Source organism: Saccoglossus kowalevskii, chromosome 9, assembly GCF_978046115.1.
Source record: "Saccoglossus kowalevskii chromosome 9, keSacKowa6.1, whole genome shotgun sequence".
NCBI lineage: Eukaryota > Metazoa > Hemichordata > Enteropneusta > Harrimaniidae > Saccoglossus > Saccoglossus kowalevskii.
In genome coordinates, this window is record NC_140649.1 from 13799112 (window position 1) to 13821680 (window position 22569).

The 22569-nt window shown below is 33.9% G+C and overlaps 2 protein-coding genes across 3 annotated transcripts in view; both read right to left on the reverse strand.

Moving 5' to 3' along the window:
* Positions 1-1911: 1911 nt before the first annotated feature.
* Positions 1912-12368, reverse strand: LOC144343435 (glutathione S-transferase A2-like). Its single transcript, XM_085503746.1, has 6 exons — positions 12262-12368; positions 9506-9557; positions 4631-4763; positions 3930-4065; positions 2381-2512; positions 1912-2187 (listed from the first exon to the last, which is right to left on the reverse strand). Exons 1-6 carry the CDS (start codon positions 12340-12342, stop codon positions 2059-2061), a joined length of 663 nt encoding a protein of 220 aa, XP_085359872.1. The 5' UTR covers positions 12343-12368; the 3' UTR covers positions 1912-2058.
* Positions 12369-16320: 3952 nt separating this feature from the next.
* LOC146738352 (glutathione S-transferase A4-like) overlaps positions 16321-22569 on the reverse strand; it is a 28148-nt gene continuing 21899 nt past the window's right edge. Inside the window, exons 1-6 of one of the 2 annotated variants that reach the window (XM_085503182.1) lie at positions 21673-21825; positions 18442-18493; positions 17818-17950; positions 17119-17254; positions 16735-16866; positions 16321-16539 (exon numbers count right to left, since the gene is read on the reverse strand). In XM_085503182.1, the coding sequence (XP_085359308.1) occupies positions 16417-16539; positions 16735-16866; positions 17119-17254; positions 17818-17950; positions 18442-18493; positions 21673-21753 (657 nt within the window). In that variant the 5' untranslated portion in view covers positions 21754-21825 and the 3' untranslated portion in view covers positions 16321-16416. Of the gene's footprint in view, positions 16540-16734; positions 16867-17118; positions 17255-17817; positions 17951-18441; positions 18494-21672; positions 21826-22569 lie in introns of those variants that run through there. The other variant, XM_085503183.1, reaches the window with a different exon arrangement.

Sequence of the window (22569 nt, forward strand, 5' to 3'; positions counted from 1 at the left end):
CTATGCTTGTTTCAGCTCTATGTTTGACCAAATTGGGGTATTTCGATTTTAACAACGTATGCAGGTCAATATGGTAACCTAAATTGTCTTAAAAGTTACCACACATTGTAAGCCTGTCAATTTTCACATACTAGTTCATAGCACATAAAACTTTAATTGGTGCTGAATAAGAAAAAGATGTTAACATTCATAATTTAGATATTCCCACTACGTTTTTGCTTTTCAGCGAAATATTTATTAAAACACTAAAAAAAAAAAAAAAATAAGCTATGATATATCAAAATAATTATTTTGATATGTAGATGCGTTTGTCAGGAATGTTCTTAAATTGTACAAAATGTTCACTCCTACTTTAACATAATTGTGATAATTATGAAATCAGTAGACTGCTGTTATTAAGAAAACTTTAATATCCAAATTGATATTCCAGCCCCTAGATTGCAGACTTCGCATGTGTAAATAGTAATTTACAAAGGATGACGAGTCCCCTACATCAATTGGAAAATGAAGATACTTGCTGCATGGCAACAGTAGCATTGTACCATATCTGTCATATAATGTTGGATTGAAAATGTGTACAAAACATACCTATCAGTGCCCTAAAGTATTTTTTTTTTGCAAAAAATGAGCCACACTTCTTGCAATAGAATGTTACAAATGAGCTGGAAAATATATGGTACAACTTGTTTCTCTTTGGATGCCGGTATTTTGTTGAAAATAATCCCCACAACGTGTTGTCAAAGGGAAATTCAAGCAATGTGGAAAAGATCAGGAGAATCGTATGCTACCATTGTGTATTTGTAATGACTAGAACTATTTTTATTAAACAATCCCAGTTAATAATGTATCGTGTGGCATATTAATTAGTAAAAGTTGGTCGAAAGTGTTAATTTAAGTCACATTTGAAAATGATATCCATTTAAATCCAGCTCCATTTATAATTTATCAAGACATTCTACCTATTTGTGAACATCTCCATGGCAACCGACATTCTCACATGCATGGTTTCTTTTGCTTCTTCGTTTTTTTTTCAGAAATATGCAATTGCAAATTCTTTCGTAGTGACGACCGCCTTTAGAATTATTTTCTGGAGCAACCTTTGCTTATAAATCGGTTGACATCGATTATTTTCATACAATAACACTTGGCTGCATATTGTCTATGGGACTAATAGTCGTATGAAATATTTGATGAGACACTGATATGTGTGACATGGCAGTTCGTGGTGATTGTATGGTTAACTATGACGTAATTTGTTTATTCCTTTACAGAAATGTCACTTCATATATCCCCTTTGTTGAATTAATGGATAGATGAGGTCAAAGTGCACATGTGATTCTCATACCTCATGTTTAGACTATATTTAAAAATGTGTAGCATCATGTGTAGTTACGCATTGAGAACTGGCACCAAATGAAGTTGAAGAATAAGATAGCTTCCTGCATGGCATCTACAACATAAACAGTCTTTAGCTATCTGGTAAGAATGATATTAATCTTTGAGCTAACAATCGTCATTACACGTGAAACGAGACTCGCACATTTACGTTTTATCCCAGAATAAAACACATCTATGAAAATTATTTGTATAACCAAGTTGAATTGTGTGTTTCTTCTGCATAGTTTGTGTGTCACGTGGTCATACTACAGAGACATGTAAAGCATTCATTGTGCAACTGAATTGAGGATATATCATAAAAATATGCACGTCAACATGCAAGTATGCTTGTTCCCGCATATTCCCTTATAATTTTACTGTATTAGTCTGTGTCATCATTTAAACTTTACTGTTAATAATACTGACCATATTTAACGTCCATCAGTGATGAATAGTCGAAATTCAATGGGCTTTGTTTATGGTTATGGTCGCATCTTATTTTAAGCAACCCATCAATAATTGCACGTGTTACACTTTTGATTAGTGTTTATAGATAGATAATTTATTCGATGTATCGCAATAAACTGCGAGGACAATTAAACTAATTTAACAGACATTAAATTGGCTTGACTACAATTAAATGTTATTTCAAACCGTCTACTTTGCAGCCAACTCGCGTTATTATTGGTAAAGCCAGGCCAAGACTTTTTTGCCGTGTAGAATATCCTCTTCTGTTAGCTTTCGTTTTCTCTGTGGACCATTCAGAAACGCCCTGATTCGCGGTAAGGACGATAGTCTGTCTTTGAATTCCTGGCAATTGTAATATGCAAAAATGTATGTACAATTGTGTACAGGTAATAACTTCGATTATCAGACAATTTGATCAAAACAATCATGTACAATGTTTCACTACATGTAGTACAAATGTCAATACGATAGCTAGAGAACTTAATAAGAATATCATATTTGTGCCTAACTCATAGTAGTATTTTATGAAACCCACCTTCAGTTTTGGATAATCTTCAAGAACGGCAGGGAAATAATCATCGCAATACAGCAAAGATTCCAGAACAGCCAAATCGGCCATAGAAAGATCATCCCCAACCAAATAACCAGATGAGGTGCCACACAATTCCTATTAAAGAAATGCGGATATAAATCGTATCAGTATGTGTAGGTATATAATATTATGGTAATTTGTTATTTATGAAATATTAACAAGAATACCTTGTTTCCATATGTATATATATTTTACTTAAATTGATTGACATTAAATTAATTCGTTATATATAAATAGAATATATATATACATGTATATATTTGCTCCAGCGAATGGTTGGGTTTTACAGATATATCTGTTCAATAAATATTATCAACAAATATAAAGTGTGTATATATATATATGGTAGAATATGAATCTAATATGTATTGTGGGCTCCATTCTGTAATTCTTAATTTATACAGACATTTTCAAACAATACATCAAATGATCCAGAAATACGTGGTTCTTTTTTTAGACATTTTTGCAAGTTGATACCTGTGAAGTCACTATGGCACTACCACGTATGATAAATATGTCTAATTTAATTTCAGTCATTCTTCTTCATTATATACAATATTACAGGTTCCAATTTTGTCAATTATCCCACTTTCACTGTAATATTCCATTTTATGTGATATATATATTGTCCCGCTCATTTGTTATACCAGGACAAGTGGCAAATATGTTGTTAGCTGAATGTTTTTTTCGAGAAAGGTTATTCAAATGAATACAATACAAATATCGTCCCAACGAACATAAGTTTATCTTTTTTTGTTTGAGACTGATATATGCAGAAATGTCAATGAATACATTGATCATCGGAGACAAACTAAGGTTCCCATGCTGTCAGGACTAGAATGTCCAGCCGAAATACTAGACACACACCAGTGTTGATGACATTATATGAACTGGTAATTATAATCAAAATCAGTGTTATTGATGACCAAAAGCAACTGGAATTTTAATAAGCAAAATGACAATACTGTGGATGTGTTTTCTCGATATACTATATATACATAACATTCTTGTATGTGTGATATTTAACGTACAGCTACAAGTACGCTAACATTAGCATCTATGTTGCTATCTGGGTGTTGCTGTTTTAAAAAAAATACGCATTAGAGGGGGAAATGTACTCTACGATTCAGTCAAACCGTACTCTCCTAGTACATGGGTTTTGTTGAGAACAAAGAAACGAGTGACGGGCACTGTATAGAACAAAGGGGTACTTTGCTAGTAGACGGGTACTGTTTGAAACTAAGCAAGAGTACTTTTCTAGTAAATGCTAAACAAGAACAATTTGCAATTGAAGGTTAGCGTACTGTAAAGACTATAGCGAAGATCCTAGTGGTAGTATCATTATTAGTGTCAGAGGTTTTTGTAAGTTAACAATATGTGTGGGTTTGGGGGAAATGTTCTATTCATAACTAATCCTACTTCACCTTTGTTTATAATTAGTAAATACATTCAGAAGTTAAAAATGTCATGCATGATATCAAAAAGATGGCACCTTTTCAAATACTGGAAGATATCTAGGTACGGCATTTTCCTTTACATCTTTGCTATCCTCCTCCATACTTTTGTTCCATCCAATATTCAGAAATTTCATTATAAAATCACGTGCACCGTCGTATAGCACGTCTATCCTAAATAAGAATAGTATTGTATCAAAACACTAGAAAATATCAAACATCAGTGCAACTGTATGTATTATTAAGTTATTAAACTTCCGCACCAAACGTAACAAGAGGGTTAATGAATACAAATCTGGAGATGAAAGTCAATTAGTCATTATGAAAATGTGCATGATGAACATGAACATGAGCCTGAATCCTTAACAAAAACATATATACAAAATTAAAATTCGCCAACGAGCAACGACCGCCACAGCACATGTACACTGACATGACGTTATGACATGTATAGATATATAGGTAACATTTCAAAGCACATTGCTTACTTGTCAAAATATAATGTGTAGTCTACCACCTTACTAGTCGCAGACACAGGACAACTCTATGATCTTTTAATTCAAATTTTATCGAGACGTCGTATGTATACTGTATGCATATACTTTACCATAGAGAATGGAAACGATTGGATATTATGACCAAGGCAACTAACAACAATGTCAGGCCTTTATCTGACAGTCATTGTTTGACAGCGTTATCAAATCAAAACACAGTCAAACAACACAATATATGATCTCACCTCGTTTTCTGTTCCAGTGTTTTACCGTACATGTCGTATTTTCTGGCAATATACCGAATGATAGCGTTGGTTTGCACCAATTTCATGCCATCAATTTCCAACATCGGCACTTGCATAAATAGAAGATCACCGGCTAAAGAATAAGAATATTTTAAAAAGCCCCCAAAAGTATAACTGATATACTTGTATAAGTAATAATATTAATATGTGTGCAAGGTAACAGTTTCAGACAATAAGTATCAACAATTTTGTATTTGTACTGATAAACACAAGATTGTTGTGAAATATATTGCTTTACGTCACATTTATAATCGGTAAATATACTTGTTTGAGTAAATTTAAATGACTACTTGTATTTGCTGTAATTGTTATGCGCGAGTAGTTTATATGAGACTGTAGGTATGTTTGAATAATTATGACTTCAGGACTAAATTAGCATAAACTATTCTAAATTTGACTGGTTCATTATTTGTTACGTTGTTTTAATTGTTCGAGTCATGACGACATCGTGAATACATTATGACATTACATACGGTTTGAAATAATTTACGATTCATTTACCCTTTTTTTAATGTACGATTAATGACGACGTCGCGAATTAATTAGGACATCACGCCCGTCAAAAAATGTATGATTGATTGGTAGAGAGCGATCAAACACGCATATACACTCACTCACTCTGTGTACGTAAATAAATACTCGGCTTTGAATAACTTGCCTACAGATTCCTTCTTCATAACGGCTTCATCCAATGGTTTGTTTGTTTTTACAAAGGGAAAGGACAAAATATGTTTAATTCAGTAAAATGTCACAGTGTACATTTAGCAAAATATTTACAGAATTTGTTCTTTGAATGTTTACATAAATTTCATGCGTAACAGTGGTGATAGACGGTGAACTTTAGGTAAATGATATGTACTTTGTACTCGATAATGTTACGCGATAAACGATGCTGACTCGATTTGTGGTATTTGTCAACTCCCTGAACTGAAAGGTTACTGCTGATCTGCACTGGCTCGGAAGATGAATTCTGATTGGCTAAAAAAACAAAAGACTTGTGGCGTTGAATGCACGTTCATTCTCAGTAATGTTATGCAAATTAGAAATTCAAACTAGCTAATCATTTACAACCTCCCGAGCCAGTCCAGATTAGCCCAAAGGTTAACTAACACCGCGTTTTGTAGGATAACTTTGAAAGTATCCTCGTATGTTGACATAAAATAATTTCACGTTTACGGTAATTTCGTTCTCGGCATAGAATACATGTTCATATCTTGCAGAAGATAGATAAACAAGCGGTAGATAAACAAGAGGGAACTTAGCTAGTTTTCACATTGAGTGGGTCGTGGGTCGTTAAACATCTAGTAATACCGATTTAATTCTGCAGCAGGCATGACACCTGCATGTTGCGCAGTGGAAATTTAAAGTGTAATGCACAGGTTTATTTATAACTAATTTGAGTATATCATATTTCATCCCATAATCGTTTTTTTATTTAGTTTTTTAGTTTTTTTGCAAATTGATTCGATTTCGAGTTCAATGTTCCCAGGCAACCTGTACCTGTGCGTAGACGATAAAGTGATTTATTTTGATCACGCCAACTGTATATGCAAGAAATACTTCCAGGATAATTGTTCCATGTATCGATTTTTTCGGCTTTGTGTTACAATCAAACTTAATTGAGCAGCGTGAAAAAATTGTTGGTGACTATTGATGTATATAAGAGTATTCTATCAAAATGATTCCACAGCTCATGCTAATTGTCTCGGGTATATTTTATAGACTATCAAAATCATGTTTTAAGCACTTTTTTAAATATATTTTTTAAATATATATAAAATAGTGTAGGAAACGTGTTCTGAAGGGCTGCCAATGGGTCGAGAATGTATTAAATCATCATTCGTCGCTCCGAATCAATTATAATTATGCATACATGTAATTTAAAAGTTCACTTTATGTAGTTTCGGGAAAATCCATTTGTTCACGCGAGCATGACGGGGAGCGAGACTGATTTTTTTAATGATCAACATAAAGAGGACGATCGCTTATTTCGTTTTTGAACTGTTAAGAGAATCGAATAGCAGGGGTGAAAAGCATTTTCGAATTTTATTTGAGTGAATAAAAAAGTAGGTAAAATTTAATACCCATGACACTAGTTTGAATTTTGAACGCTAGATATGGAGATATTAAGAAGCCTACTCGCCCTCCAACCATCCTTCCACCTCAGGATATCAATGTGTTGGCCGTAAAAACGAAGTGAGGTACATATGGTAAGGGATTCCAAAGACACATATCTATTTCTGAAAGACGAACACTACAACATCATCACAAAAATGAACTGTTTTCTAGGAAAGTACTATTGCACTGGGTATGACAAGTCTTACCGTTGTAATCACGTGATTCCGACGGGTTGTTTGAGTTGCAGAAGTCAACGTGACTGCGTGGTTACACAATGGAAAATGTGCGGAAATTGTTACAGATTTTTCAAGAATGAAAATAGTTTCAAACAACATCAAAAGTCGGTTAATCGGGAAACTCACTGCCAGTTAGTTCATCGTTGCAAAAAATTCAGGTCTTCAGACTAGGCATTGAGACTGTGTCTATTTTTATTTATGCAGCATACAACAACGTTATCGAGATTTACAGAGACGGAAACGTACTTATTTCTAGCTATGATGGACACAAATCCACTAGATCGTATTATGTTGACTAATTCGTGCATGCTTTCTTTGCCATTTATGCTAAAGACCAACTACCTAACGTGACAGTGTTGGAGTATCCCACAGAGTTCGTATCAAACACATATGGCAGTAGCAGGGGTGGATTGCATTGGGTGGCTTTCTATCTGAAGAACCCCCACCACAGAGAATATTATAACTCCTATGGTAGTCCGCCAAATTATGCGGAATTCAAATGTATTTTTGAAAGAAACGTTTGTACGTGGATCTGTCATGAATTTGTTTTTGCGTATCTGTTAACCGACTTAATTAGTTGATTATTAGCTGAATTGCTGTATAATGTCTGTCATCGGTTAGGCCTATTTGAAGTTTTGGACGGAACTTGGCTCAGTGATTTGGAACTAATTACCAGATAGCCGCCGCTATTCAGACTACTCATTTTGACAGTTTATATCCGTAGTTATTAATGTAGTGAACGATTAATCAAAAGATATGACGTATTCAGTACTTAGTATGATTGGCTTTATGATTGAAGGTTACGCCCTAGAGTCTTTTACTGTTTTGTAATTGGTTAGAGTTTTGAAAATGAATAAAGAGAGTTTGAGTTGGTCTTGGGGAGAGAGCACGATAGATGCAGTCAGAGTAGAGAGAGTGCAGTCCTGAGCAGTCTAGAGCAGTCCTGGAGAGCCTTGGGACGAGGTTGACGCAGTCTAAGAGAGTCTTGGGTCAGCCTTGCGACAGTCTTGGAGATTTTTCCCCAGGGCGCCGTGTCTTATAGAGTGCTCGATTGACCGACTAAGACGAGAGCTGAAACGTATTTCGTTGTGTGTGTCTTATTTGACTGTAAAGCTTAACTGACTTTCCTGATCCCGTACCTCAAGGGGACGAGATATAGAGACGAGACGAGTTTCTCCCCTGACACGTGTAGAGAACCCCGGAGAGAAGATATTTACCCCTGATAGATCTACAATCACTGCATCATTCTCTAAGGTGTGTGGTCAATATGTCATGTATTACTTGTTGTGCAGATGTCGAATGAAACCGATGCACTCGTAGTTGACTCTTTTATGCATGATTAACGACGTTTAAGTGAACAGATATATCGAGAAATTTATCAGACTCAATTTATCTCTTCATGTCAGATATTATTCCCCACACTGTTTTACTAGGTGATGTATAAATTTCAAACAATAAAAACATCATAACCTATATCCTTTTTATAACTATCAATTTTATATTATTTTCTTTCTTATTTTACGACAAATTCTGATGTTTATTCTGATTAGAAAAAAGTGCACGGAGTGACTTAATAAAAAAGTGGAATAGGAAACGATGCAATTGTCGTCTGCTTTGCATGTTTTTTTATATCGTTATAAAAAGCAATAGGCTGGTAGGAAAGTTGTATTCAGACTTGATTAAAATTACATTAAGATTTTGAAATTAACTCTAAAATCTACAGTTCAGTGCCCCTTTAAACCACGCTATAAATGTATACTCCATGCAACAATTGTACTTACTTATATAGTATTTAGTGGCATTAAAAATACATAACCATGCTATAGATTTATACACCATGTAATTATTTCATCAATTTTATCTCTACTATGTAATAAACTCTGTCATTATGCCAACACGCCACGTATTTATTAATGATCGCAGAGCGGATGTATATGTGTGTGAGCGCCCTTTACCGTTCAATCATAAAAAACATGCCGGGCTTTATGTCATAATAATTCGCGTCGTCATTATTACTACTAGTATTAGTAATAAATTGGGTGCGTGAATTCGACCGTTTGTCCGCCAGTCTTGGGGCGTCACTTCTTGATCATAACTTGAACGCTTTTAACCTTGTTGTCAATACCACGCAACGGATTGCTGTACGAATCTTGACTTAAGTCAAAATGGCCGACTGGACGCCATGTTTCTTGTATCTTTATGTGAACATTTTTCACACAAGTTGACGGATTTTATCCAAAGTAGGTAAGAAAGGACAATACGCCAGTTACTGTGTGTGCATGAAGGTGAAAAGTTATAATACCACAATCACATAAGTACAAAAGCCGTGATCGATTTTTCCCCTATTGTTATTCACATTTACATTATGTATACTGTTTGTAGTGGAGTGTTATAATAGTATACAGTTAATGTATGCAAAGTGTGAATCGTAAATGAACAAAAAAATAAACAGAGCACAAACCTTGACGCAATCTTTTCACGTGTGCTGCATCCTGAAGATACGTTTCTTCAAACTATAGAATAAACATGCATACTAACTAATATAAACAATCGGCAAAATGAATAGGGGAAATGGAACAAGACTATTATTAGGGTTTCCATGGTTTCCCACGAGTTTTGATGCATATCCTAAAATCAGGCACACAGGTCACATGACCCGGTAGCAATCTTTGAATGAAATTTTATTTTGTATCTCATTTGCATAATTTTCGACTAATCCACTATCCCTTAATAGCTTTGAAAGAGCAACTGACATAGTATTTATTTTCAAAATCGCAGCCCAAGACAATGAACCGTTTTAGAAAAGAAGATTTTTTTACTCTTCAATGAATCATGAGGAAGGGGAGGGTCTCTAATATGATCTCTATAGTGAATGTCAATGCACCTATGTAGGGAAATAACACTAGGAATTTGTGTTTTTTTTCAAATTGAAAATTCATTTTAGGAACAAATAATCATTAACAATAATAGTGGTGATGGATTGGGAGTCGGGTGGGCGTCCTCATGTTTCCTCATGTGACCTCATTAATATGCATAACTGTAGTATTTCATGACTGTTGCATATAGGAACTTGCAATCTGTGTTATAATGAAGGGATTGGACAACAGATACATATATCGGATAACCATATGTGGTCATGTTACCCCATTACTATGCATAATTGTCATATCTCAAACACTCTTGTAGATATAGACACGGAATCAGTGTTATAGTAAAGGGATATGTCTGAAATACCACACGACCATATATGGTCATGTGACCCAATTAATATGCATAATTGTCATCTCTTGTAAATATGGACACGCAAGCAGTGTTCTAGTAAATGTAAGGAACAATATATATATCAGATGACCATATATGGTCCTGTGACCTCATTGATATGTCATTTCTCAAGCACTGTAGATATAAAAATACAATTAGCACTATAACGAAGGCATTGGACATGGCACCTCATTAATATGCATAACTGTAATATCTCATGCACTGTTGTAGATAGGGACATGGAACCAGTACTATGAGTGTATAACAGCACATGTGCCAAGTGTCATTTGCCATGAGGCTCGAAACCCGGTCATTGCTGCTATGCAGCTATATTTCAACTTGATGTTCTAAGTGAGTTTTTTTTTCATTCAGATACTTAAATAATTTGAGTGGTTAAATTGTGTTTCACATCACACGATCAGCTCAAAACATTAAATTCTGAACACATAATGTATACAAAAATACAGACAAATAAGAAATCATATGCAAACATTTGTAATTTTCTGTACGGTTTAGTGGTGTTACTGTAGATTGCTGTTGGGTCGAACCAGATTTGAAAAAGTTATTTTGGTAAATATGTTGGGTATTGTTGCCATAGAAACAGTTTCTATTTTGGAAATGATTTACCATTTATAACTGAAAAGTAATAGGATGACTTATAAAATATTCAGGAAATTATGCTAAGATGTAGATACAGTTGTCATTGAAATAATCAATTTTTCACTTTTTATGTCATAGAGCAATATATTTGTTTCACTCTCTTCACACCTATTACTAAATGTCAAAAGAAATTGCCCTTGAAACAATGATCAATTCGCCACATTTTGATCGAGATCTAAATCTGGTTTTCCTGGTAACGTGAATTCTGTAAATGATTTTTATTGATAAATAGTGGGAAGTTGACATGACGTTTTTATCCTTTTTATCCTTTACATAAGTATAAATCAATCAGAGGTAAACTAAAGTTGGTTGTTAATCCTGGAAATGTTATAATAATTCATTACTATTTTTTTTAGTTATCAATGATAAATCATTTCCAAAATTAGTGTCCCCATAGCAAGCAGGTCAACAAAAAGTTCGAGATTATTTTGGTGTGAAGAAAAAACACTCCTGCAAATTTCATAAGAACCCATCTACAAACTTGTATGTCGTAAATGAAAATTTATTTCCGAAATGTATGTCCTCTTTGCAACAAGGTCGACATCAAAAACGAAATGTAAATTAGTTTGCTTGTGTGAAGTAAAAACCCTCCCAACCATTTGAGTAATAACAAGGACATCCTCCTTTCATGACCAAATTATATAGCACATCACTCCTTAACGTCGTGGGTAACCCGTCCTGGGAATGTCATTAAAATTCACCTCTAAATGTTATAAATGACAATTTACACCTCGCACTTTAAACTTAAATACCGATGCAGTGTCTACCTGACAATGTATTGACCCTACAGCCCATACCAAACGCATTGATATGCAAATACAGGTATCACATTTGTAAAATACCCGCTTCCTATGTTTTCCTAATACACACACAAACCACACACTAAGCCCTAAGTAAATGTTATTGTGACTAATTGAGTCAGGTAAAATACAAAACACAAAATAGCTGGATTTCGTGTCTTCATATTGAACAGGTAAATATAAATAATAATTTTCATTGATCGTGTGCAACAAATTTGACATCATTTTGAAAACGTGGGCGTGTGGACCGTGGTTTAATTTGATCACATGCAAATATATAGCATTATATTTTAGACCACTCGAAGCCGGTAGACGAAGCCCGGGAAAATATATATGGCCAGAAACGCCGTTGAACTATGCATGGCCCAATCAACACACGGATAGTTGTAATCAATGCCCATACTGGAACAATAGTAATGACTGGTAGATGGATGGACAAAATAGAGGTTTGAAGATAGAGAGCATGATACAATTTACATTTTTAAATGTTACTTACTTCGATTCCAACGGCGTATAAAATTAGTCGTATCGATTCCCCCAATCCCCGCCCATCAAAGTATGTTAAATGTGCCTTCATTGCGGTGAGCGCCAGAATGCAAATGAGGAAATATTCAAATGACGCACCTGTGGATTGGCTCTATGAACTCAAATACAGTAAGGGATATGTCATTATTTATTACGTGGGTGGTTTGTTGATTCAGTGGTGTTGATGGAGAGCTGTATCCCAGCCAGTAGTTGACTATTATAATTTCAAATATGGTCGAACATCGTACTTTTTTGTGAAACTACGTGTACGTTCTCTTTTGCACTGTAATGTTTATTTTTGTAGATTCCGTTAATGTGGATTGCATTGTTAGACAACAAATAATCGTTACTATGCCATTTTGGCTGTTCCTAAATGCATCGTCTTTTAAAAAAGTGTTTTTATTCCCCTTTCTGTGGTTCGCTGAAAATAAAATTAAACCTATGTTCTAAACATCTGCACTCAGGTAGAATATCCAAATATTGAATTGAATTAGTGCTATATTCCTTGACTAGCTATGCCAGACATCGTGTGGTCTGTAATATGTAACACTGAATGATATGTAATATGTAGTACCATGTGGTATGTCAAATATAACTCCATGTGGCGTGTAATATGTAGCACTGTATGGTGTGTAGTATGTAAGTGTGGTGTGCAAAATGTAACACCATGTGGTATGTAATATGTAGTACCATGTCATGATGTGTATGTAATATGTAGTACCATGTGGTATGTCATATATAGCTCCATGTGGCGTGTAATATGTAACATTGTGGTGTGCAAAATATGACACCATGAGCTTCATGTGTTGTGGCGATTCGGCTAGAATATATAGCGACCTTGTATAAATCGTCCTATCACAGCACGTTTCAATACCCAATAAGTGATATGTAGTGGAATTTTTATGGCCAATTTATTGGATATTCAAATATTACTGCCTTTTATTTTTACAAGAACTGCTACCCCACAATCACCTGGTATAATACACTCGGTAAATGTACTCACTTTTTCGGTATAACATGGTCCAATCGCCAATAATACCTGCCTAATACCATATACAAACTACTTGATATTTATATCAAAACAAGGTTTGTATGGTACTGTATTTTACATACTGTTAAGTAAGGAAGCAAGTTGTCCGAATTCATACTTGTCCAGTCAGACAAAGGCGCGCCCTCTCTGTTGAGATTTTACGTGTTGATTGAATTTTGGGTCATAGGACAACGATGTCTGGAATCCAAATGAGCCAAGTAGCATATACGTGTCGAGATTTTTTTTTATATATATTCGCATTGTACATCAATTTATAAATAGTTTCCAGCAAAAATGATGAAAAATAGAACTGATTTGAATGAATAGGTTTGACTGAAAATGTATTTTATAGCCTTCCCGCCTCCATATTTGTTTTAGGATTTATTTGCTATAATCATATGGTGAAGTACATACTATACTAAGGAGACTTCAATAACATTTTGACTAAAAACGTACATTTTGGCCTTAAATGATTTTTGCAGCATGTGTGTATATTTCTCGTTTACATCTGCGTATATCTCCATACATTGTTTCCAAAAAGAACTTTTAGGTCCAATGTGACTCTGTGGCGTATTTTTGATATAGTACATCTGTTTGCGAAAGTTTTACCACAAAAATGAACATAAACCTTGTTTAAAACATAATTCTTTCATGTAATAATATATATAGCTAGCTTGCATAAGGTAAATTACATTTTATTTATTACTTCCTGGTTGGTGTGTCTGAATCATGATGGCATTCTGGCTTGTATTTTTGGCACACATTTCTATTTTTGCATTGAATTAGCAAAAAGCAAATTACGATTATATTAGCGCGGAAAGGATTGTATACTGATCTACTAACACACTCTCAGCATAGAAATATCTGGTTACGTACTTACTGGTTGCTAGCATGACTGTCAACCGCATTGATGCATGGTTTTTTTTTGTACTTTTGTATTCGATATTTACAATGTGTCTGAAAGTGATTAAAATATTTTTAATAATTCATATTTATGTGAGTGGATCATATTTCTTATGTTGTATATCTGGATTCCATGTTGATAAAACATTTCCAATAAGCACATGTTCTTCTAACATGTTCAGATAGTTGGAAAATGACGTACTAGTTTGTTCTTGATATTCGGGGTATTATGAAAAACAGCTAGATCACCAAAGTTATTATTATGGAGTAAGACACCCAGACTACCTTGCCATTAAGATCAGCAAGGGGTAGGACATACATAATGTATGGTCATCAAGATCATGGTTCTTATCATGTTGTACGAAACACAACTTACCTTGTCGTGAATATCAGCAAAGAGTAGGGCATGCAGACTGCCTGGTCATCAAATCCACCATGACCATCATGATGTAGAACACACAGACAACCTTATTCACTCCTACTACTCACTTGTGAAATCATTACCTGGAATTTCTAAATTATCTGAATAAATTTCTATTACTATAATGCATACATTATAATATGATTTATGAATTTGAAATGAGTCAAAAATATTTAATCATCCAAACTACTACAGACCTTGACTCCTCCGATTCAATGGTTCAATCCTATATCAGCTTTTCCGCAAATCAGAATTGATAATGTGCAAATTTGAAAATTTTCAAATTTTATGATATTCCAGTCCTGAGGAGCTGCAGATCAATCCCAAAATGCAACAGGCATGTGTAAATATTCCTTTCAAAGCCTGGCGGTTTTCTTACATCATTTGGAATGAGACGATACTATAGCATTATACAATGTCATTATTCTTACATTGTAAGGTCGAAAAGGTGTTTATCACCGGCAAGAAAATATTAGGTGCAGTGTGCCTTGAAAGCAGCAGTTGGTGAGTAACATTTTCTTTTTGTCAAAAATCGCCATACTCGTAATAGAAAGCTAGAAATAAGCTGTGGAATTAGACTGGCGCAGTCGGGCGATTAATTTGTTTTTGTAGTTTCAATAAAATAAACATTTTGCGAAATGGAGGTGTTAGCGCGAAATTTCCTGTAACTGCGAAATCACCCTGACTGGTTTATTCTGCATGGCCCTCTATCGACACTGCAGGAACCCGTCGATTTTCCAACGGGTAATTATGTTAATGAGTGTTCTAATTGACAATCATCTAAGCCAATCATAACGTGTCTTCAACTGACCTCTGACCGAGAGGACGTCGGCTGATTGTAGCAGCCGATGTTTTTTAATTCTATGACTAGTACGAGTTACTTTTTTACACATTGTGATGAATTAAAAACGACGACTACGACAAACTTGAATGTCAACGTGCCGCCATTGGGTCTGCAGTGTGACCTTTAACATGTTGACCTCGTTATGCACGTATTTCCGCGCCCACCTCATTATAATATGTGCATCATGAATATTTAATAGCAATGAATTACCTGCAGAATAAACCAGTCGGGGTGATTTCCCGCTAACACCTCCATTTCACGAATTTTCTTATTTTATTTAAACTACAAAAACAAATTAATCACCCCGACTGCGCCAGTCTACTGTGGAATGTATACTTAATGACATATCCTGTTTCTAGCTTTGTAAGGCGTTTTATGGTGTTTACGTATCTGATAAACGCATGACAAGTGATGACATTGTATCTCAGTCATTTTGATAATGGTGTACCGCAAAAGTTTTTTCAACATTTTACTTTAATGTATTAGTTTCTGTGACAGACAGATTCGTCAGAATGGAAACCAAAGTTTCGCTTTCATACTAGATGTCACTATGAACAATACTGAATCCGATCTACATCCAATTGCAAAATAACGAATGTAATGAATCCATGTGCCATTATATGTAAATAACAATAACCAGTTGGAAAATATGTATAATGGATGGCATATTAATCTAATAAAACTGCTAAAAATATTGCAACGCATGTCATATAGGTATTTTCAAATTTCCATCATAAAATAATAATCATTTGGTGTTAAACAACTTAAAACCAGTATCACACTGTTTTACGGTGTAAAATGTTACAGTATCATATATTACATATGTTACACCTTTGATTACTGCTGACAGATAGATGATTTATTCAATGTATCGCAATGAACTACATGTACAATGAACGAACTAATTTGCGAACTAATTTTCATATTCTTAAATCCAGCCCCATACTTTTCTGCAGTGCAGAATATATTCTTCTGTGGTCTTCCCTTTTCTTTGTGGGCCATTCAGGAATGCCTTGATCCGTGGTAATGACGATAGTCTGTCTTTGAATTCCTGGCAATTGTAATATGCAGGAACTATTATGTACAGTTATTTCGATAATTTGACATTTCAAACAAAACAATCACATACACATGTTTCACTACACGTAGTATACTTACACATGTCATTACGATGCTCAATAGCTCGGGAACTTACTATGAATATCATATCTATACTGAACTTGTAGTGGTTAGTAATAAAACCCACCTTCAGTTTTGGATAATCTTCAAGAACAGCAGGGAAATAATCATCGCAATAAAGCAAAGATTCCAGAACAGCCAAATCGGCCATAGAAAGATCATCCCCAACAAAATAACCAGATGAGGTCTTAGACAATTCCTGTTGAAAAATGCGAATATAAATCACATCAGTATGTGTAAGCACATAATATTATGATGGTGATTTGATATTTATGATTAATAACACGGCTATCTATTATAGTGTTCGCATATAAGTTACATACATTCAATGAATATAGTTCCTGTGCTGTCACGTGATGTAGACTGTCCAACCGAAATACTGAACACAAATTCTTGAATGCCGAATAAAAACATCATGCTATTGATACTACCCACAACGATACCCACTAACCTTTTCAAACACAGGAAGATATCTGGGTACGGCATTTTCTTTTACACTCTTGCTATCGTCCTCCTTACCTTTGTTCCATCCAATATACACAAACTTCATTATAAAATCACGTGCGCCGTCGTATAGCACATCAATCCTAAATAGAAATTAGTATTGTATTGATTGCAGTCTATGAAAATAACACTTAAAAATATCCTACTGTCAAACATGAGCGGTCAATGAATACGAATTTGGAGATGAACGTCAATTAATTATGAAAATGAACATTAGGAATATGAACCTGAATCTTAACAAACAAACACATACACACACAAAAAACCACATTCTCTTTCAAAATATCGCAACGATCTTCCTATCAAAATCTAAGTAAATATACAATGGCATAACGATATGACAACATTTGTAGATACATAGGAAAGACTCCATCGCACATTGATAACTTGACAAAATAAAATGTTTAGTCTGTCAGCTTAGTAGCTGAAGGCACGGGACAACTAACTTTATGATGTTTTATTGTAATTCAAATTATATCAAGACGTTGTATGTATAGTTCTTTCATTCTATTCATAGAGCATGGAAAACGATTGGACATTATGACCCTAGCAACTAACAACAACGTCAGGTGTTTATGTGACAGTCATGGTTTGACAGCGTTATCAAATATACGACGTACTACAGTCAAACAATACAATATCTCACCTTGTTTTCTGTTCCAGTGTTTTACCATACATGGCGTATTTTCTGGCAATATATCGAATGATAGCGTTGGTTTGTACCAATTTCATGCCATCAATTTCCAACATTGGCACTTGCATGAATAGAAGATCACCGGCTAAAGAATAATATTATTGTTGAAACGAAACAAAAAGTAAAACTAACACACGTGTGTATGTAGTATGTGTGTAACGTAAGGTTTCAGCAAAGTGTTTTGAAATATCAAGTACAAGTTCTAACTGTATATATAGAAAGTGCTGAACACAGCAATCGACTGTTTTACGTCACAGTGATAATCAGTAAATTAACTTTGAGTAAATGTGAATGGTATTTTCCGTAATTGTACGGATTGATGTGCAAATATTGTTGAAATATTTGATTCAATATGACCTACTGGAAGCTACGTATCTTTTATTTCCATGTAACCAGTTTTCGTACATGTTTAACAGAATTTATTCAAAGTAGGCAAAAATGATAAAACGTAAATTTTGTGTGTTCTCAAATTAATTCCATTTACATATGAGCGTATACTGGTTGTAGCGGAGTGTTATAATATACAGTTAATGCAATGTGTGAATCGTAAATAAACGAAATAAACAGAACACAAACCTTGACGTAATCTTTCCACGTGTGCTGCATCCTGAAGATACGTTTCCTCAAACTGTAGAATAAACATCAATATTTACTAATGTGAACAACGTGCAATATAAATATAGAAGACATGCCATCAATGGAAAACAGCCATTATTCAACTTGATTTTAAGTGTGTGTTTTTTTTTTCATTCAGATGCTTAAATTTAAGTGGATAGATTTAGTTTCACATTGCACGATCATCACAAAACATATTCAAGCATGATCAAAGCATCTGATAACGTAATGTATACTGAAATACATTCAAATACCTCAAAAGATGTGCCAACTAAATTTTTGTTTTTTTCATCTTACAAAAAATAATACCAGATCATATGAAAACATGTTTAATTTTCCGTAAGGTTTAGTGATGTTAGACTTCTGTTGGTTCAGTTCTTTTTGAAGGAATGTTACAGTTGTATTTGAAATGTTATGGATGCACTGTCTCATACAATTTTCAAGAAAGATGTTCCTTGGTACAGAAACGGACTGCTCGTTGCATTTTGGTAGATATGTGGGTACTGTTGCCATAGGAACAGTTTCTATTTTGGGGATGATTTTCCATTTATAACTAAAAAGTAATAGAGGGATTATCATGAAATATTCAGGAGAGATTACCTTCAGTGCACAAAGGGCACATAAAATATTCATTTGGTAGAGATGTAGTTAGTGCCAAAGAAAGAAAAATTTCAGGAATGATTTTTTTTTAATTTTTACAATATTATATTATTTTATGTCATAGAGTAATATATTTGTTTCACCTTCTTCTCATTAATTAAGTTATGGACATTTTCAGAAGAGGTTGCCCTTGAAACAGTTTTAGATCCGGTTGTCATAGTAACATGATTTCTGGGAATGATTTATATTGATCATTCGTGTGAGCTGACATGACATTTTTCTCCTCTACGCAAGTATAAATCAATCAGAAGGAACTAAATCTGGTTATCAATGCTGTAATTGTTATGATAATCCATTAATAACACGTCAAGTGGTAATTCAATCACAAACGTGTTGTTAAATTGAGAGAATAAATGTGTGGACAAATATTTGAGACTTATTTTGGTGTAGAAAAGTCGCATTTAATTAACTTCCACAAATTACTAGTTGTTAAATTGAGAGAATAAGTGTCTCAACAAATATTTAATACTTATTTTGGTGTAAACAACTCATGTTTGATTAATTCCGACAATTACAAGTTGTTAAATTGAGAGAATAAATGTCTCAACACATATTTAATACTTATTTTGGTGTAAACAACTCAAGTTTGATTAATTCCCACAATTACAAAGTGTTAAATTAAGAGAATAAATGTGTGGACAAATATTAGAGACTTATTTTGGTGTAGACAACTGTCGTTTAATAATTTTACACTATTACAAGTTGTTAAATTGAGAGAATAAATGTATGGACTAATATTTGAGACTTATTTCAGTGTAGACAAGTCGCGTTTAATTAACTTTCACCATTACAAGTTGTTAAATTGAGAAAATAAATGTGTGGACAAATATTTAATACTTATTTTAGTGTAAACAACTCGAGTTTGATTAATTCCCACAATTACAAGTTGTTAAATTGAGAGAATAAATGTCTCAACACATATTTAATACTTATTTTGATGTAAACAACTCAAGTTTGATTAATTCCCACAATTACAAAGTGTTAAATTGTGAAAATAAATGTGTGGACAAATATTTGAGACTTATTTTGGTGTAGAAAAGTCGCGTTTAATTAACTTTCACCATTACAAGTTGTTAAATTGTGAAAATAAATGTGTGGACAAATATTTGAGACTTATTTTGGTGTAGAAAAGTCGCATTTAATTAACTTTCACCATTACAAGTTGTTAAATTGTGAAAATAAATGTGTGGACAAATATTTGAGACTTATTTTGGTGTAGACAACTGTCGTTTAATAATTTTACACTATTACAAGTTGTTAAATTGAGAGAATAAATGTATGGACTAATATTTGAGACTTATTTCGGTGTAGTCAAGTCGCGTTTAATTAACTTTCACCATTACAAGTTGTTAAATTGAGAAAATAAATGTGTGGACAAATATTTAATACTTATTTGAGTGTAAACAACTCGAGTTTGATTAATTTCCACAATTACAAGTTGTTAAATTGAGGGAATAAATGTCTCAACACATATTTAATATTTATTTTGGTGTAAACAACTCAAGTTTGATTAATTCCCACAATTACAAAGTGTTAAATTAAGAGAATAAATGTGTAGACAAATATTTGAGACTTATTTTGGTGTAGAAAAGTCGTGTTTAGTTAACTTCCACCTCTAAAAGGTTGTTAAATTGAGAGAATAAATGTGTCGACAAATATTTGAGACATATTTTGGTGTAAACAACTCGTGTTTGATTAATTCACACAATTACAAGTTGTTAAAATATTCAAAGACACAGTGTCTTTGAAATAATATACTGGTATCATTGGATATTTGATTTAATTGTGAAACTTTCTAACAACATGTTAACTGCTGACTTTGAACCCTCAATCAACAATTCCGCAGACACAGTATAAATTCCACAACACCACAGAAGATATTGGTCTATTTCCTGAATTGTTTTCGTAATATAGGGAACGTCATTGACACTTTAACAAAACTTACCTTGACTTGTCACAATCTGGAAACTGTTGAACAAATTGCGCGCCGTAAGTTTAATATAAGTATTATATATTCATTCATTCAGTTTTGCATGGTGGAGTGTCGTGAGGTTTATTATTTTTTTCGCGACGTGTTTTTGTTTACTTGTTACGGTTTGAGGGATTTTAGTTTATTTGATTTACGTTTTTACGGTAGCTCTGAGCGGGACTCGAACCCACTGTCTTTACAAGCTAATTTTGTTTTATCTTGATGGCACGCTTGTGTACCACGGCACGACCTTGGTCGTTGGTGGTGTTCATTTTTTTAACACTTAAATGTTCCGATGAGTTGAACGGGAAAGCTAAAACGATTGCTGGTTTCGAGAAAACGACCCCGATTGAAGGTCATGTATTTTGTGACGTTACCAATTCGTGTGTAGATACGGCTTCTAGAACCGTGTCCTTACAAGAGATATACACGAGATTAACCGTAAACTGCGTGTACAAAAATAGATTTACCGTACTCCGTACTGTACACGAGATTTACCCTACATTGTACTGTACAAACGAAAAGAGATATACTATATACACTGACATTTAAATGCTACTTACTTCAATTCCAACGGTGGATAAAATTAGCCTTATTGATTCACCCAATCCCCGCCCATCAAAGTATATTAAATGTGCCTTCATTTCGGTGAGCGCCAGGAGTTGTTGGAGATATGAAATGCAGAATGCAAATGAGGAATTACGCAAATGATATACATACCAGTGGATTGGCTCGATACACTACGGTAAGGGAGATGTCATTATTTATTTCTTGGGTCGTTTGGTGTTTCAGTGGAGTTGATGGTTACTATGCCCCTTTTTGGCTGTTTCTAACTGCATCGATAGTTTTATTTCCCTTCGGCAAATCTACCATTACTCGAAGACAATAGTGGCATTCAAGTTCAATGACTTGAACCTAATTTTAGTAAAAACTTACTCATAATTCTCGAGAAATTAATCAAACTATCCAGTATGTAAATTAGTTAACAACTTCTTTTTTTGGGTGTTAGTCAACGCTTGACAACATTCTGTTGCATTGCTGAATATTAAAATTTTATAATATTAAGAATAACGGACTTATTGTGCTCCCATGTGTTAATTATGTGTTAACTATGCAAGTTGATTGAGCTGATTAATTTAAAACTGATATAAAGACAGCCTAATGCTGGTCTAGGGATGTATATTGACATTATGAATCACTTTTGTTCTTGTATTGGTATGATACAGAACCTAAAGACACAGTGTAATTAGTATGGAAATTGGATAATAACCTGCAGACTATTATCATTCATATTAGCCAAAATGAAATAGTTAATTGGTATGCAAATTAGCAAATTAATGTGCATATACAATATAATCTTTCATCGTGATATATGGTTTCAACATTTCATTACCAGTGTTATGGGCATAATAATTTATGAAAATATCGCGTGATTAGGTGAGTCCATGTGGTATAAAGCA

Coding starts and splice junctions, on each gene's coding strand:
- LOC144343435 (XM_085503746.1), bottom strand. CDS start 12,342: ATGAAGGCACATTTAACATACTTTGATGGGCGGGGATTGGGGGAATCG. Junction 2,513..3,929: donor ATCTTCCAGTATTTGAAAAG/GTGCCATCTTTT, acceptor TTTCTTTAATAG/GAATTGTGTGGCACCTCATC. Junction 2,188..2,380: donor AAGATTATCCAAAACTGAAG/GTGGGTTTCATA, acceptor TACAATTGCCAG/GAATTCAAAGACAGACTATC.